Source organism: Solea solea, chromosome 5 (assembly GCF_958295425.1).
Source record: "Solea solea chromosome 5, fSolSol10.1, whole genome shotgun sequence".
Taxonomy (NCBI): Eukaryota; Metazoa; Chordata; class Actinopteri; order Pleuronectiformes; family Soleidae; genus Solea; species Solea solea.
The window spans coordinates 21,122,811-21,135,700 of record NC_081138.1 but is presented as its reverse complement, the minus strand read 5'-3'; the positions used below and the strand labels follow the sequence as shown (position 1 = coordinate 21,135,700).

Sequence of the window (12,890 nt, the reverse complement as noted above, 5' to 3'; positions counted from 1 at the left end):
CGTTCAGCTCAAAACTCAGCTCATCATTCCAAGATCTCTCTCACTCTCTCGCGCTCAATTTAACATTCAAAGGTCTTTATTGACATGGGGAACAAACGGTTACCAGGGCAAGTGTAAAAATAAAACAGAATTGTGTAGTGATAAAAAGAAAACAAGCAAAAATTAAAAATATGAATGTATGTACAGAGGACAATAAAATAATATATATATGAAGATGCTGTCAGGATAAAAAGCATGCTGCTTTAAAGAGAAAATACAAGTAAGGACCATGTTCAATCTGTTTACAGATATATATGTGATCATGTAGGACTATTTGACAGGCTAATTGGACTTAAACGTCAACTGTTAGTTGACAAACAGTTTGCAAACAGTTAATCACCATCCCATTTTTTTTATTGTAACCTTTGCAGGTTGTGCAGGTGCGCATGCACCAAGCACGCAATAAGGTATACCACAGAATTGAAGGTACAAGTATTTAACAAAGTCACCACAGTCATGTGACAGGAAACAGAAGTTTCAACCATAGTCCATGGAGAAAATCAACGATCTCTCATGAAGAGGTTGTTGATCTGCTGTCTTCATCAAGTGCGCTCAGTTGTGTTATTCTGTGACTTCTGCTGGATGGGGTGAGTGTTACCAGTGTGTCTAATCTGTCTAATGTGTGGTGATGAACAGGATGACTCTGGTCTTGTGGTTTCTTTTTGATGTCAGTCAAATGAATGTAATGAAGGGAAGGATTTTACTGCTGAACCAGAGTATAGACTGAAAATGACCCCGGGGACATTTTTATTTTTTATTGTTGGTGTCTGACTCTCCTTCAGTGCTTTTTTTTTCTTTTTAATTCATGTTTTATGAATTTCTGAAGATCTGTAGGCCAGGTTCTACTGGCATGAACATTTGAATGACATTCATGAAATAAATGTAAGAGTGTAGTACTTATTATTTTTATGTTATTTATGAGGTCTTACACTCTCAATTTTGAATGCTTTTTATAGCTTTCTTCTATACTTGTACTTAGACATGTATTCATGAACAAGTGGAAAGCTTTGAATCACTGTACTCTTTACTCTTTTCATTCAATACAACGTAGTTTATTATTTCAGTTCTTCTGAACCGAGCTTCCCAGTATATGTTCTGAGGCAATGTGCCTGGATAACATTTTAGAATGTTAGTTGATACAGAAAGGCCCTTGTTCCAACCAGGGCTCAAACCTGGGTCTTCTTGCTGCAAAGGCAATAGTGCTAACCACTACACCAACCGTGTGGCACCATACAACAAATTGTAATTATTTCATATAATTTGCAATTATTGTTTGCATACATGTACGTATATTTATTTAAAAGACTGCACTTTTACTGGGAACTAAAACATATAATTTGAAGTTACATTTGTCCTTATGCAACAAGACTTCTGTCAGTGACTGTATTATGTAAAGGAGCTTGTAAAGCAATTGTTTGTAAAATGCTTAAAACTAACACCTTTGATTATTGGTTCATAATGTGTCGCCGTGGTAACAGTTAGTGACAGCCAGCCCAGTTTGCAGTAGTGAGACATGTTTGCAGAGACAAAACAGCAAAGTTATTTTTAACACTTTACCCACACTGTCTGCTTCTTCGCCCTCTCTGCCAGCCGTGACGTCAAATGTGTCGCTCTGTGCGCATGAGAAAAAAAAACCTTCTACACGAGAGACGTATACAGACGTATCCAGGACCGTGTGAACTCATTTCATTATGGTTTGGTATATATCCCTGCCAAAAATAGGTTGAAAATCTTAAATACCTTTTAATGGTGTCCGTTTCCATCTTACTCGGGAATGTCATGCTTCTTTTTTTAAATTCTTCACCAAGGGCGACTGATTATGTATTAATGAAAGAAAATTATATAAAACTCGCACTGGCAGGATATTGTAGTGCATCAGTACATTAAAAAAAACAAGAAGCTCAGAATGGATTGTGTTGGTTGCCATGGGGAAAGTATGTTAGCCATTCACAAAAAGATGATTTCATTCATTTATATCATATTTTGGTGCATGTTTTTTTTGTTAAGATCAGAGTGAATGAAGGGGCTAACTCCAAGTCTGGTTCTTGACTCGTAAAACATAAAGACACACTAACACAGTGTTGCATTATTTTGTGAGACAGGCCACAGTTTCGCTTCCTACACAGCGGTTCATTGTCGGTGCTCGATGATTTTCTTGCGTGTAAAGGAAAACGTTAACATTTGGAAACTTCCTCTTTCCTCAAGGCAAAGTTTAATGTTGAACATTTTGTCATAGGGGAAATCCTTTGTCTTAACGACAAGTGTCTTTCTTTCTTTCTTTCTCTCTTACAGAAAACCATCTGATCTTAATCATTTCCTGTCTGTGTGACATTCTCACAGCCACATTGCTCCCTCCCCATCCACCCTGGCACGACCATGTGATGGAGATGTGAAACTCTCCACTGACCTCATTGACACGAAGAACAACCCAGTGCATGAGTTGGTCATCATCATATCATAAGTGGCACAGTGAGACGACACAATGCGGATTGTTTTCATCACCCTTTCCTGTCTTTCTGTAATTCATGGTGGTGGTAAGTTGTTGGGTGTTTTTTTTTTTTTTGTTCAACATTTTGGCTGCATACGTTTGTGGTTGTGTGCTTTTTAACTTCACATTTTCAACTTTCAAGGTCGTGGATCATCAGACAAAGAGAATGATAAAGATGGAGCAACAGAAAAACCCAGACGACGTAAGCAGCTGGCCTTTTGTGTCAAGTGTCATCTGTCACTTACACGTCAGATCTCAACTTCTATCATTTATTTGTATACCTACCATTATATTACACCTTTTATTGACTTTTTCTGTCTGTCACTGACAGATTTATGTAAAAATGTCTTCGACCGATGCTATCAAAGTAACAACTGGACCAGGTAACTCATATAGTGGAAGCTAAGCTGACACTGTAGGGGAGGGTAATATCTCTTTTTCCTTACACCATTTAAGATATGTGTTCCTTGCTGTCTAAATCAATCATGTGATAATGAATTATTATAACACAACATATTGTTACCAATGAATAGCAACATTTTTGTTATACTTTGCTTAAATAGTATATTATGTGGTGTGTGTTTTGGCAGCTGCTACGAGAAAATAATTTCAACTTGTGTTAGAAGAGGACGCTTTGTCATGCCGAACTTCATTCATCGGCGTGTGAAGGTATCTGAACAGGTGAGGACATGATTTGGGTAACTGGAGAGCAATCCAGAGTAATCATTTTTGTTGTGAATTTCAACCGTTTTATCACTGCACTCTCATGGGATTTGAATCGTCACGTCCACAAATTTGATTTCCATTCATTTTTCGAATCATTTTAAGCAAACCTGACAGCTCCTTCATTCAGATACACCGGTTCATCTGCCTGTTTATTCAAATATCTCATCACTGCAGCACCTGAGCGCGTTTAGACATGTAGACACGCGTCAAGACGATGTGCTGACATTCAAATCATCCATCAATATGGAGAAGAAAGGCGATTTAAGGGAATTTGAACGTGTCATGGTTGTTGGGTATTTCAGAAAGTGCGTATCTACTGGGATTTTACAGAAAATATTATGGAGAAGTGAAAAATATGCAATGAGCAGCAGTTACAACCAGGGTCTGCAGAAGACCATCTTCAAACTTTACAGCAGACTACAAGAGCAAAAGACCACACCAGGTTCCTCTCCAGTCACTGTATTAGGCCTCTTGTGTACCTAATAATGTGGCTGGTGAGATACATAATCATAAACTGCATGATTTTGTTTGTTCTTGTAACTTTTAGGCTGACGAGAGTCCCACTGAAATGCACAGGGTTCACATACCATCCTCAGCTTTGCAGAAGAGTAAAGGAGGTGGTTCTCAGGAGGAGAAGGAGGTGGTGCTGGTGACCACAGTGTTCAACAGCACATACTTTACGGTCAGTAGCTATTAAGGTCTAGAATAACACCATCCACTCACCACAGTAGACATGAGGATACAGAGGTGCATGCAGGTTTCAGCTTTAGGAAATTTGATTCTGAAGAAAAATGTTTCTCATATATTCAAAATGACTTTTAAAAAGTTGATTATAGATGAGTGGTAATGCTGTGGAGGTGTATAGGTCTGTATTGCAGGCGGGTGCTGTACCGTACTTTATTGTCTATCTTCCTCTACATGGCGACATTGTTTACAAAACTGTCATCACATGCCATTGAAGAAGTGAAACTAGCAATGGAGACTGTTTTACTGACGTTAAATATCATGTGAGGGGTAGACTCCAAAAGTTCAAATGAAGAAGAAATTTCTTATGTTAAGGTTAGAACTGCCCTCTACTTTGACTTGTCCGGGTTGTCCGGTTTCCTCCCACAGATTTGGGGATTAGGTCAATTGGACACTCTAAATGAACTGTAGGTGTGAGTGTGAGAATGGATGGTTGGTTGTCTCTATGTGAAGGACTGACGACCTGTCCAGGGTGGACCTCACCTTTCCGCCCAATGTCCACCGGGATTGAGCGTTTGTACACTCATAATCAGCCACTGTGTACCATTAACCTCGGGTCCGAATAACCTGCAGCCAGTATTGTTAAAATCTCATCACCTGAATCCATTTCTAAATTGTCTCTGTAGCTGAGTCCCAGTCAAAGAACCAGATCAAGATCAAGATCAGGGTTCACGCCAAACCTGCCAGTCCACAGTCAGGGCAGTCCTCTGGGAGGGTTAGTCCTATTCGTGAGGGCAGGGAGCCATCCTGTCAAAGACCTCTCACAACCCATCAAACTAACCTTTAAACATGACAGACAGGTAAGAAATGACTGCAAGTAAACATGCAGGAAATGTGATCTGCCTTTCTCTTAATCTTTATTTCACTTTTGAATATGTTTCAGGCGAAAAGTGGGATATGTGTGTCCTGGCAGGAGTTACAGAACGGAACAGGTGGGCCACACACTGTACACATATCAGCCTACAGTACTCTGGCTCTCTTAAAGTACAACGATCATTTTCAAACTGTATTTGTGTGTGTTGTAGGTCAATGGATCACAGATGGCTGTGACACCAGTGAGAGTGGGGACACGTTTGTTTGCAACTGCAACCACCTCAGTTTCTTTGCAGTGCTTGTGGTAAAATAATAATTACCTCTACACACATTTTCATTACCATTTCAAATATGTACAGCAGCGACCTGTACCAGCCAAGGTCAAGTATAAAGGCCTGTCTACGTGAAAACGAGTGTCAGTGAATCTGCTAAAGTAGTTAAAGTAGATCTTATTGGCGTTTTTGAAACACTATTTTTTTGGAAAACTAGCTTCAGAGTGAGAAAATCTCAAAATGCCAATCTTGCATTTTGGTGTAGGCAACCAAATACGCAACTTTGGGAAAGTGATGATGTCAAAATCCTACTTCTTTCTCTTGTATTTGAAGTTTTTTTATTTTTTATAATAATTTCCTTTTTTTTCTTTCCTTTTTCTCTGTTTCTATGATTGTATAGATCGATTTGTGTGCTACCAAATCAAATGTGGTGCAGCAGCTGAGAATCATTAGACTGTTAAAATGCTCTTTATGTTTTTATATCTATTGACAAAGAGAAAGAGTCTAGTTTTGTTTCCCTAAAATATTGAAGTCACCGTGGTAGCCGTCACTATTAACTTCCTCTCTTTTGTCGGCCCTCCACAGATGAACATGTGTGTCAGTAAACCAAGTGTTGAACTGTCACGAGTGATAAGTGCGGAGCAACAGACCTAAAACCAAACATGAACATAGTGCGGTCTGCAAATGAAAATGCTTTCAGTGGTGCCAGCGTTTCAGTTTAACATGTAATCTCTGATGACACATCATGATCATTTTATGTCTTAATACAGAACTTTTATCACCTTTAAAGGTACTTTTTGAAATGTAAAAAAAACAACAACATCAAACTAGAACTAAATGTTCTTAAATTCATAAAATGTATTACAAATGAGTGCACCAGAATGTTACCACTCCATTTTTATATGCAGAATGAAAACGGTAATAGATAATAGAGGTGCGCCCTCCACAATTCTGACTTTAACTGTTATTATACTGTATCCTCTTATTTGCTTTGACAGAACCCTGTGCTGTCAGTGGATGAAGCTAATTCTACAAATCTTTCCTATATCACCTACATTGGATCAGCACTCTCCGTCTTTTTCACAGTCATCAGCTTGATCATCTACCTATGTCTACAGTGAGTGTGCAATGAATCAATATAAAATGTGACGGGATGTCTGTAGTGTTTTTAGTAGCAGAATTTCCTAGTGGGTTACCTGTGTGTATTTATTGTCTTCCTATAGCGCTCCAGACATTAGGTTTGTGTACTCCGCCATGGTGGCAGGAAAAATGTCTACAAAAGTTAACGGTGCCGGTGCCGGTGCCAATCCCAGCTGACATAGGGTGAAAGGCAAAAGGCTACATAGAGACAAACAACCATTCATTCTCACACACACACACACACTTAATTCAAGGAACACCTGTCTGTCCATCTGTTAATTGCAGTCTGATTGAGAGGCTTCAAACATTGGCAGGTGACTTACTAAGGGCACCTGTGTGGGGGGCACTAAACAACAGTTGTGCCAATAGAGAGAGGATACACAAGGTAATGTTTCATGCACCGAGTTAGTTGAAGCCCAAGATGTGGGTACTACACTAGTTATTTTAATAACTGATGTAAATTCTAAGAGTAAAAACATCTGTATGGTTAATTTAATACAGGTTGAAATTTAAATTCTATAAATCCACATGGAAGTGTGGGAATGAATCCGCAAATATGGAACCCACAGTTGCAGATCATTTGTGAATATTGTACTATTTTCCCTCTAAGAAAATAATACGTACGTACAGTACATGTCCCCTTAGCTCTAGGCTTACACTTACTTACAAAACACCTCAATAACAGGCATTTCATACAAGGTCTCATAGTTATATAGGATTATGTGGGATGAACAGTCACAGTGATTTGGTTGAAGTTTGTTTTAACAAAGTGGACTAAAAGGAAACAACATAAATTGAAGCTTAAAGACTACGGGCAGGGCAACATATTTGGTATTTGTCACTACTAACTACTAATTAAATCCAATAATTTCATGATGAAGAATGACTGAGAAGAGGCAAGTGCAGATAACACCATGTCTGGTGATTGTCTCTCTCTCTCTCTCTCTCAGACGGCGGCGTCCAGAGAAGGCCATCAGTGTGCATATGCAGCTGACAGGGGCACTGCTGTGCCTCCATCTCAGCTTCCTGCTGTGCAGTTTCTGGGTGTGGCACCTGAGTGAGACTGAAGAGGGCTGGGTTTGCCCCTGCCTGGGCTTCTTTTTGCACTGGTCCCTGCTGGCCACCTTGTGCTGGACGGCCGTGGAGGGATTCCACCTCTATCTTCTCCTCGTCCGAGTCTTCAACATCTACGTCAGTAGATACGTGCTCAAACTCAGCCTGGTGGGATGGGGTGAGTGGACTAAACAAATAATGGAGATTATTTTTATTTTATTTTTTTGCCATTAAGGCTTACAGGTGAATAAATCCTTGCACATATCTGTTTGGTCAATAATACACAGTCTCATATTTAGAGCAGGAGTCTCAAACTCAAATGACCTGGGGGCCACTGAGTGTCTAGTTTGGTCAGTCGGTGGCCAGCTATGTGAAATAAATGTTTTATTACGTTAGTTAAAGCTGTAGTAGGCAGGATTGCTGCAGAAATAGTTGATTGTTGTCCCCTCTCTGTGTTGAGCTTTGCTCATCAGATGAGCTCAGAGACAGTAGCTGTTGATTAATGTGATTAATGTGAGCCAAGGCAATCACACATCTATAAAACTCTCTAACACTGATATTAAATCATGTTTTATATGTTTATATTGTCTGACTCTCTTTGATTCTTTCCTTTTTCTTTAGGTTTCTTTGCTGCATAGGAAGTTTTAGTAATTACTACAGCACTGAAAAGGACCTGTGTATAGAGTGGTTGTAGTAGAACAGTCAATAATAATAAGAATAAGAATAATAATAACAATAAAGTTAAATTTGTATATCACCTTTCAAGAGTATATCACCTTTCAAGGAAAGGGAGACAACAGAATCAAATCAAAACCTTCACAAATGGCACAATTCAGTGACAACCTTCCTGTCTTCCTGCAGGTCTTCCCACCCTGATTGCAGTGGTTTGTGGGATTGCAGGTGTTTATGGAAAGGACAGTCTACAACACAAGGATGCAGGCAACCAGAACTCAACATCACAGATGTAAGTAATGGCTTGTCAATCTGCAGTGGGCAACCTTTAACGCTTCATGATGCTGCTGATGTTATTCTGCCTCTATGTGAACTCATTTGTCAGTGGTTTGACTGTAATGGACATAATCCATGGGATTATTACACATTGACTCTCTGCCATTTTTTTGTTTAAATTGGTTTCATTAACTCATAGATGCTGGATGAGCAAAGACTTCCCTCAGAGGCTTGTCGTCAGCTTCATCACGACCGTGGCCTTTCCGTGCCTGGTGGTGCTTTGCAATTCCTGTATGATGGGAGTGGTGCTGTTTAAGCTCTGGCACGTAAGAGGAGACACTGGCTGGAAGCAGGAGAACAGAGAGAAGAGGGCGAGGCTATGGAAGGATTGCGCCACAGTGCTGGGCCTCAGCTGTGTGCTGGGGTTGCCCTGGGGCTTAGCAGGCAGCACCTACATGTCCCTCCCTGGGATCTACCTGTTCACGATACTTAACTCCCTGCAGGGTCAGTAAGGACATGATCCTCCGTGAACTCACTCCCGTGCACTGTGCTTTTTTTATGACATGAAGTACTCATTGCCTTTATTTGATCTTATTATTTTCTCTTCCCAGGTGTATTTATGTTCCTGTGGTCCGTCGCTTTGCTCTGCAAGTCTCGATCTGACCACAACTCTTCCATCAAAGACCCGTCCACCTCTCAGAAAATGATGACTACTAGTTTCAATAATTGATATTCAACTTATATGTACAGCATATAGATCCATAGCCTATATTAGGTTTGTCTATATCAGGACCTTTGACCTTGGATAACTATCTTTCTGGTTTGTTTGGTTTTTCAGTAAAGATTAGATAGAGGACTATGCATCACTTACTGTAACTGTCTTGACATCAGCTGTCGATGATTGGATCATCACTGAATGTCTTGTCTCCTAAAATGTCCGAATAAAGTAAGTTGTATTTAAGTTCTCCGCGTTCTCCACTTTCTCCCACAGTCCAAAAACATGCACATTTAGGGATTAGGCAAATTGGAAACTCTAAATTGACCGTAAGTGCGAGAGTGGATGGTTGTTTGAGTCTCTATGTGTCCCTGTGATGGACTACGTCACCCCTATGTCAGTTGGGATTGGCTCCAGCGACCCTCATGTGCAGGATAAAGCAGCAGAATGATGAATGAATGAACCTGAAGCTGACCGGTCAGTCATATGTGCCATACTTACATAATCATCAAGTTTCCTCTAAATGGGAACAACATTGACACAACGTCTTATTAAAGAAGACCTGGAAGTAGTGACTGAGATGATTGACTTCATGGGAAAACGTTTATTGATGTTATGAATCCAGTGAGAAGCTCATTTTGCCCGTACACTTCCATTTCAAACAGACTTCTTTTTGCGAGTATTGAGAGGAGAATGCAAATTGCAGCACATCCTGTTTTGTCATTTCCTTCTACATTTTACATGTATTTTATTGAATTTTGGAAAATTAGTAAACCTCATCTACTGCTTTAAAAACATTACTTGAACCTGTAAACAAGACAAGTTAATTCATTCATCCTAATCCATCCATATCCTAACCCCATCTCTAATTTCATCAGCATGGCAGATGGTCTTGTGGTACTTCTCTGTGTCTGTATCAGTTGATGTAAAAAAAAGATTATTCCACTGTCAATCCAAGTCTCCCCTGATTAAAATAAGCTGTATCTCTCTGACAAACACCTATTTTATTTGAAAGTCACACGTGACATGAGCACCATCCTCCAAATATCCACATCAAATTAAACAGAACATTAACAGAACATTTCTGTTTGTTCAACTGTACTGTCACTTCAAGGTTTAAAAAGTTTAGCTAAAAATTCATATTGAGCGGGAACTCAACTAACAGAAACAAAGATTGAAAAACAAATAAAAAATTCCTAAAAAAAACTAAACTAAACCATAAAATCTGTAGTAATCAAGTCATTTTGACAACTTTTACATCACATACTGATTCAAAGTATTTCTCTGAACATCAGCGATCCTGAGGGGGGCAGAGTTTTCTCCGCTGTCACTTAAACATGGACTGAAGAACGGTTTGAGTTTGTCGGTGAAGGAGCAGCCGAGGAAAGAGTAGATCATTTCTGCAGCATCAACGTCATAAAAGGAGACCAACCCGTCCTCGTAATCCACAAACACGCCCACTTTCTGAGGCTGCAGTTTCAGGGGGAGCACGATGTCTGGATCAGCAAGAGCCACGTACTCATTTCTGTTCTTCAGCTGCAGAGCCCAGTAGCCGCCCTGCGGGCAGGAGACGACTTTTCCCTTTCTGTTTGCCGACTCGCTGGCCACCCCCAGGTCCCACTTAGTTTTCCCCTTAACCTCAACCTCATAGTAGAATTTACCAGAGGAGAAGCTCTGCTTCCCCATGATCATAACACAGTATGAAAACCTCTCTGGATTGCTGGGAAGATTCTTCTCTGTGTCACTGTGACTCACTTGTTTTCCATCATCAGACAAGATGAGTTTGGGATGTGCCGTGTCAGGGTCTAACGTCACATCCACCGCATACTGCTGCACCCTTTCCAGTTCGGCCCGAAGCAGCTTCATGATCTCGTTGTCGAGCGTCTCCCTGAGGTGAACCACGGCTCTGGCCACTGTTCCCTCAAAAGCTGGCTGATGGAGGCTGACGTTTTCCCAGTCCTTAGTGGGTGGGAGGGCGCTCAGGGACGAGAAGTTCTGGATCAGGTAGAGGTGGTCGTCAGAAAGTGAGAGCAGCTTAGCGTCACGGTTTGTCTTCATCAGCTGACAGATCTCCAAATCCATCTCTTTAATGAAGACCTCAGCTCTTTTTTTTGCCATGTACTCTTTCTCAGTAATGTGTCCAAGGAGCTCATCCAGGCCCGTCTCCACAAGCTGCTTCAGTAGATCGAAGAAAAGGACACCATCTGCTAATTCTTTGTCTGCTGCTGCATGGGTGAGCGTTGCCACCTGCTGAATCTCCTGCACCTTCAGCTGGCTCTTCTGGATCATGTGCTGAAAAACAACGTCCATCTTCCCCAGCTCGCTCTTCTTTTCTTTGTACTCCACTTCCAGGGGCAGAACATCATGTGACTGATGGTCTGTCTCCTTGCAAAACTGACACACGCTCGTTTGGTCAGTCTTGCAGAACAGATCCATGAACTCATCGTGCTTTGTACACACTCTGCCCTCTAGGTTACTGAGCGGGTCAATAAGCTTGTGTTTCTTTAAAGCCACCACTCGGTGATGTCGCTCCAGGTGAACCCCACAGTACGAGGCCAGACACACCAGGCAGGACTTGAGAGCCTTTGGCTTGGTCCCGGTGCAGATGTCACAGAGGACCTCGCCTCTCTCAGCAACTTCTGAGGCTTCCCTCGTGCACCACTGTCTCCACTGAGCAACCATCTCAGATATGAAGTAGTTGACGTGCAGCTCGAGGCTCGTGTCGAAAAGCCTCTTGCACAGGGGACACTGGATCTTCCTGCTGATCTTCCAGTTCATGGTGATACAGCGTTTGCAGAAGTTGTGTCCACACGGTATGGTGACGGGACAGGTGAACACGTCCAGGCAGATGGAGCACAGAAACTGCGCCTCAGACAGCGGACAGGCAGCAAGTGCCATGGTGAACACACACTGACAGAAGGACAAACGGAGGGACAGATGAGGGAAAATGTCAACACAGTGGTTTGAGTAAATATATATAGAACCAAGAACTGTGTACTCACCAGTTTATATATAGAAGGCTGTTCTGCTGTGTCTTAAACCTTATCCCAGTTGTTCTCTGCAGTAACAATGTCTTACACTGACTGCAGCCCAGCTGTCATCGGGGGATGTGACTTCTCTTTTCAGTGTGGCTCCACCTCCTCTAACCGCCTCTACGGGAGGGCGTTATTACAATGTCCACTTCTTAAGCCTTCTTAAGTAGTTGATCGGCAAGACTGACCAGATTTGCAACTGAACTCGGATCAAGTTGCACTGCAAAGAGGAACGGACGGAGTGAGTCTCAGCAGAAGTAGAGGAATATATTACAACGAAAAAATTGCCACTAAATTCATTTGATACATTTAAAAAAACGTCTTTGCATTGCACAGCTAGAAGACTCTGGTTCGCGGTCAGAATAAGAGTTTTTGCATGTTCTACCTGTGTTAGCGTGGCTTTTCTCCGGCAAAGTGAACACTCTCAATTGACAAATGACACTCAGTCTATTTAAAAGGACAGCAACCACAGCTGCCTTTGATGATGTCACTTGCCATCCTTTGCCAAACCAAAGCAAAAGATTTTTGCCTTTGATATCTTTGAATCCCTTTAAAAAAAAGGGGCTCACTTGCCTTTAATCTTTGTACTTTCAAGAGCAACCATGGCAAAGAATCATCCAATGAATTAGTCTAATCAAAGCACAACTCACGCTGCAGTTAGATGAAATTTAGGATCTTAACATCCATTAAAAAACATGTTTCAACATTAAAACTCATCATTTACATTTTTTTTCCTGGCATGTGATGCATCTCAGGCTGAGACAATTTGTACAGAGATAAAAAACTATTTCTACAGTGTTTTCATATTTCTACGAACATCATATATGTAAGTTAACTTTTCAACCGATGCAGTCAACCCTCTAAATATTAATTATTCATTTTTGCCATTAAGTATAACAACAAACGCAGGTTTGACCAGG

The 12,890-nt window shown here is 41.0% G+C and overlaps 2 protein-coding genes across 4 annotated transcripts; one reads left to right on the top strand and one right to left on the bottom strand.

The window, feature by feature from the left end:
- Positions 1–516: 516 nt before the first annotated feature.
- On the top strand, positions 517–9,179 carry LOC131459402 (adhesion G protein-coupled receptor G3-like). Of its 2 annotated transcripts, none has more exons than XM_058629188.1 (14): positions 517–626; positions 2,332–2,573; positions 2,670–2,729; positions 2,859–2,910; positions 3,118–3,208; positions 3,801–3,935; positions 4,624–4,797; positions 4,881–4,929; positions 5,023–5,114; positions 6,081–6,199; positions 7,173–7,453; positions 8,137–8,239; positions 8,423–8,727; positions 8,835–9,179. In XM_058629188.1, the coding sequence occupies exons 2-14, from the start codon at positions 2,522–2,524 to the stop codon at positions 8,951–8,953; spliced, it is 1,632 nt and encodes a 543-aa protein (XP_058485171.1). In that variant the 5' UTR covers positions 517–626; positions 2,332–2,521; the 3' UTR covers positions 8,954–9,179. The 2 variants fall into 2 exon arrangements, with proteins under 2 accessions (XP_058485171.1, XP_058485172.1); XM_058629189.1 differs by having other exon boundaries at positions 526–626; positions 2,380–2,573.
- A 348-nt stretch (positions 9,180–9,527) lies between these two features.
- On the bottom strand, positions 9,528–12,667 carry LOC131459401 (zinc-binding protein A33-like). Of its 2 annotated transcripts, XM_058629187.1 has the most exons (3): positions 12,356–12,667; positions 11,941–12,190; positions 9,528–11,848 (listed from the first exon to the last, which is right to left on the bottom strand). In XM_058629187.1, exon 3 carries the CDS (start codon positions 11,834–11,836, stop codon positions 10,193–10,195), a length of 1,644 nt encoding a protein of 547 aa, XP_058485170.1. In that variant the 5' UTR covers positions 11,837–11,848; positions 11,941–12,190; positions 12,356–12,667; the 3' UTR covers positions 9,528–10,192. The 2 variants fall into 2 exon arrangements, with proteins under 2 accessions (XP_058485170.1, XP_058485169.1); XM_058629186.1 differs by having other exon boundaries at positions 11,941–12,667.
- Positions 12,668–12,890: the final 223 nt, after the last annotated feature.

Bases quoted from the DNA above. Each gene is read 5' to 3' on its own strand.
- LOC131459402 (XM_058629188.1), top strand. From the start codon at position 2,522: ATGCGGATTGTTTTCATCACCCTTTCCTGTCTTTCTGTAATTCATGGT. The intron at 6,200-7,172 runs GTGAGTGTGCAA...TCTCTCTCTCAG, and splicing joins ATCATCTACCTATGTCTACA to ACGGCGGCGTCCAGAGAAGG. The intron at 7,454-8,136 runs GTGAGTGGACTA...GTCTTCCTGCAG, and splicing joins ACTCAGCCTGGTGGGATGGG to GTCTTCCCACCCTGATTGCA.
- LOC131459401 (XM_058629186.1), bottom strand. From the start codon at position 11,836: ATGGCACTTGCTGCCTGTCCGCTGTCTGAGGCGCAGTTTCTGTGCTCC.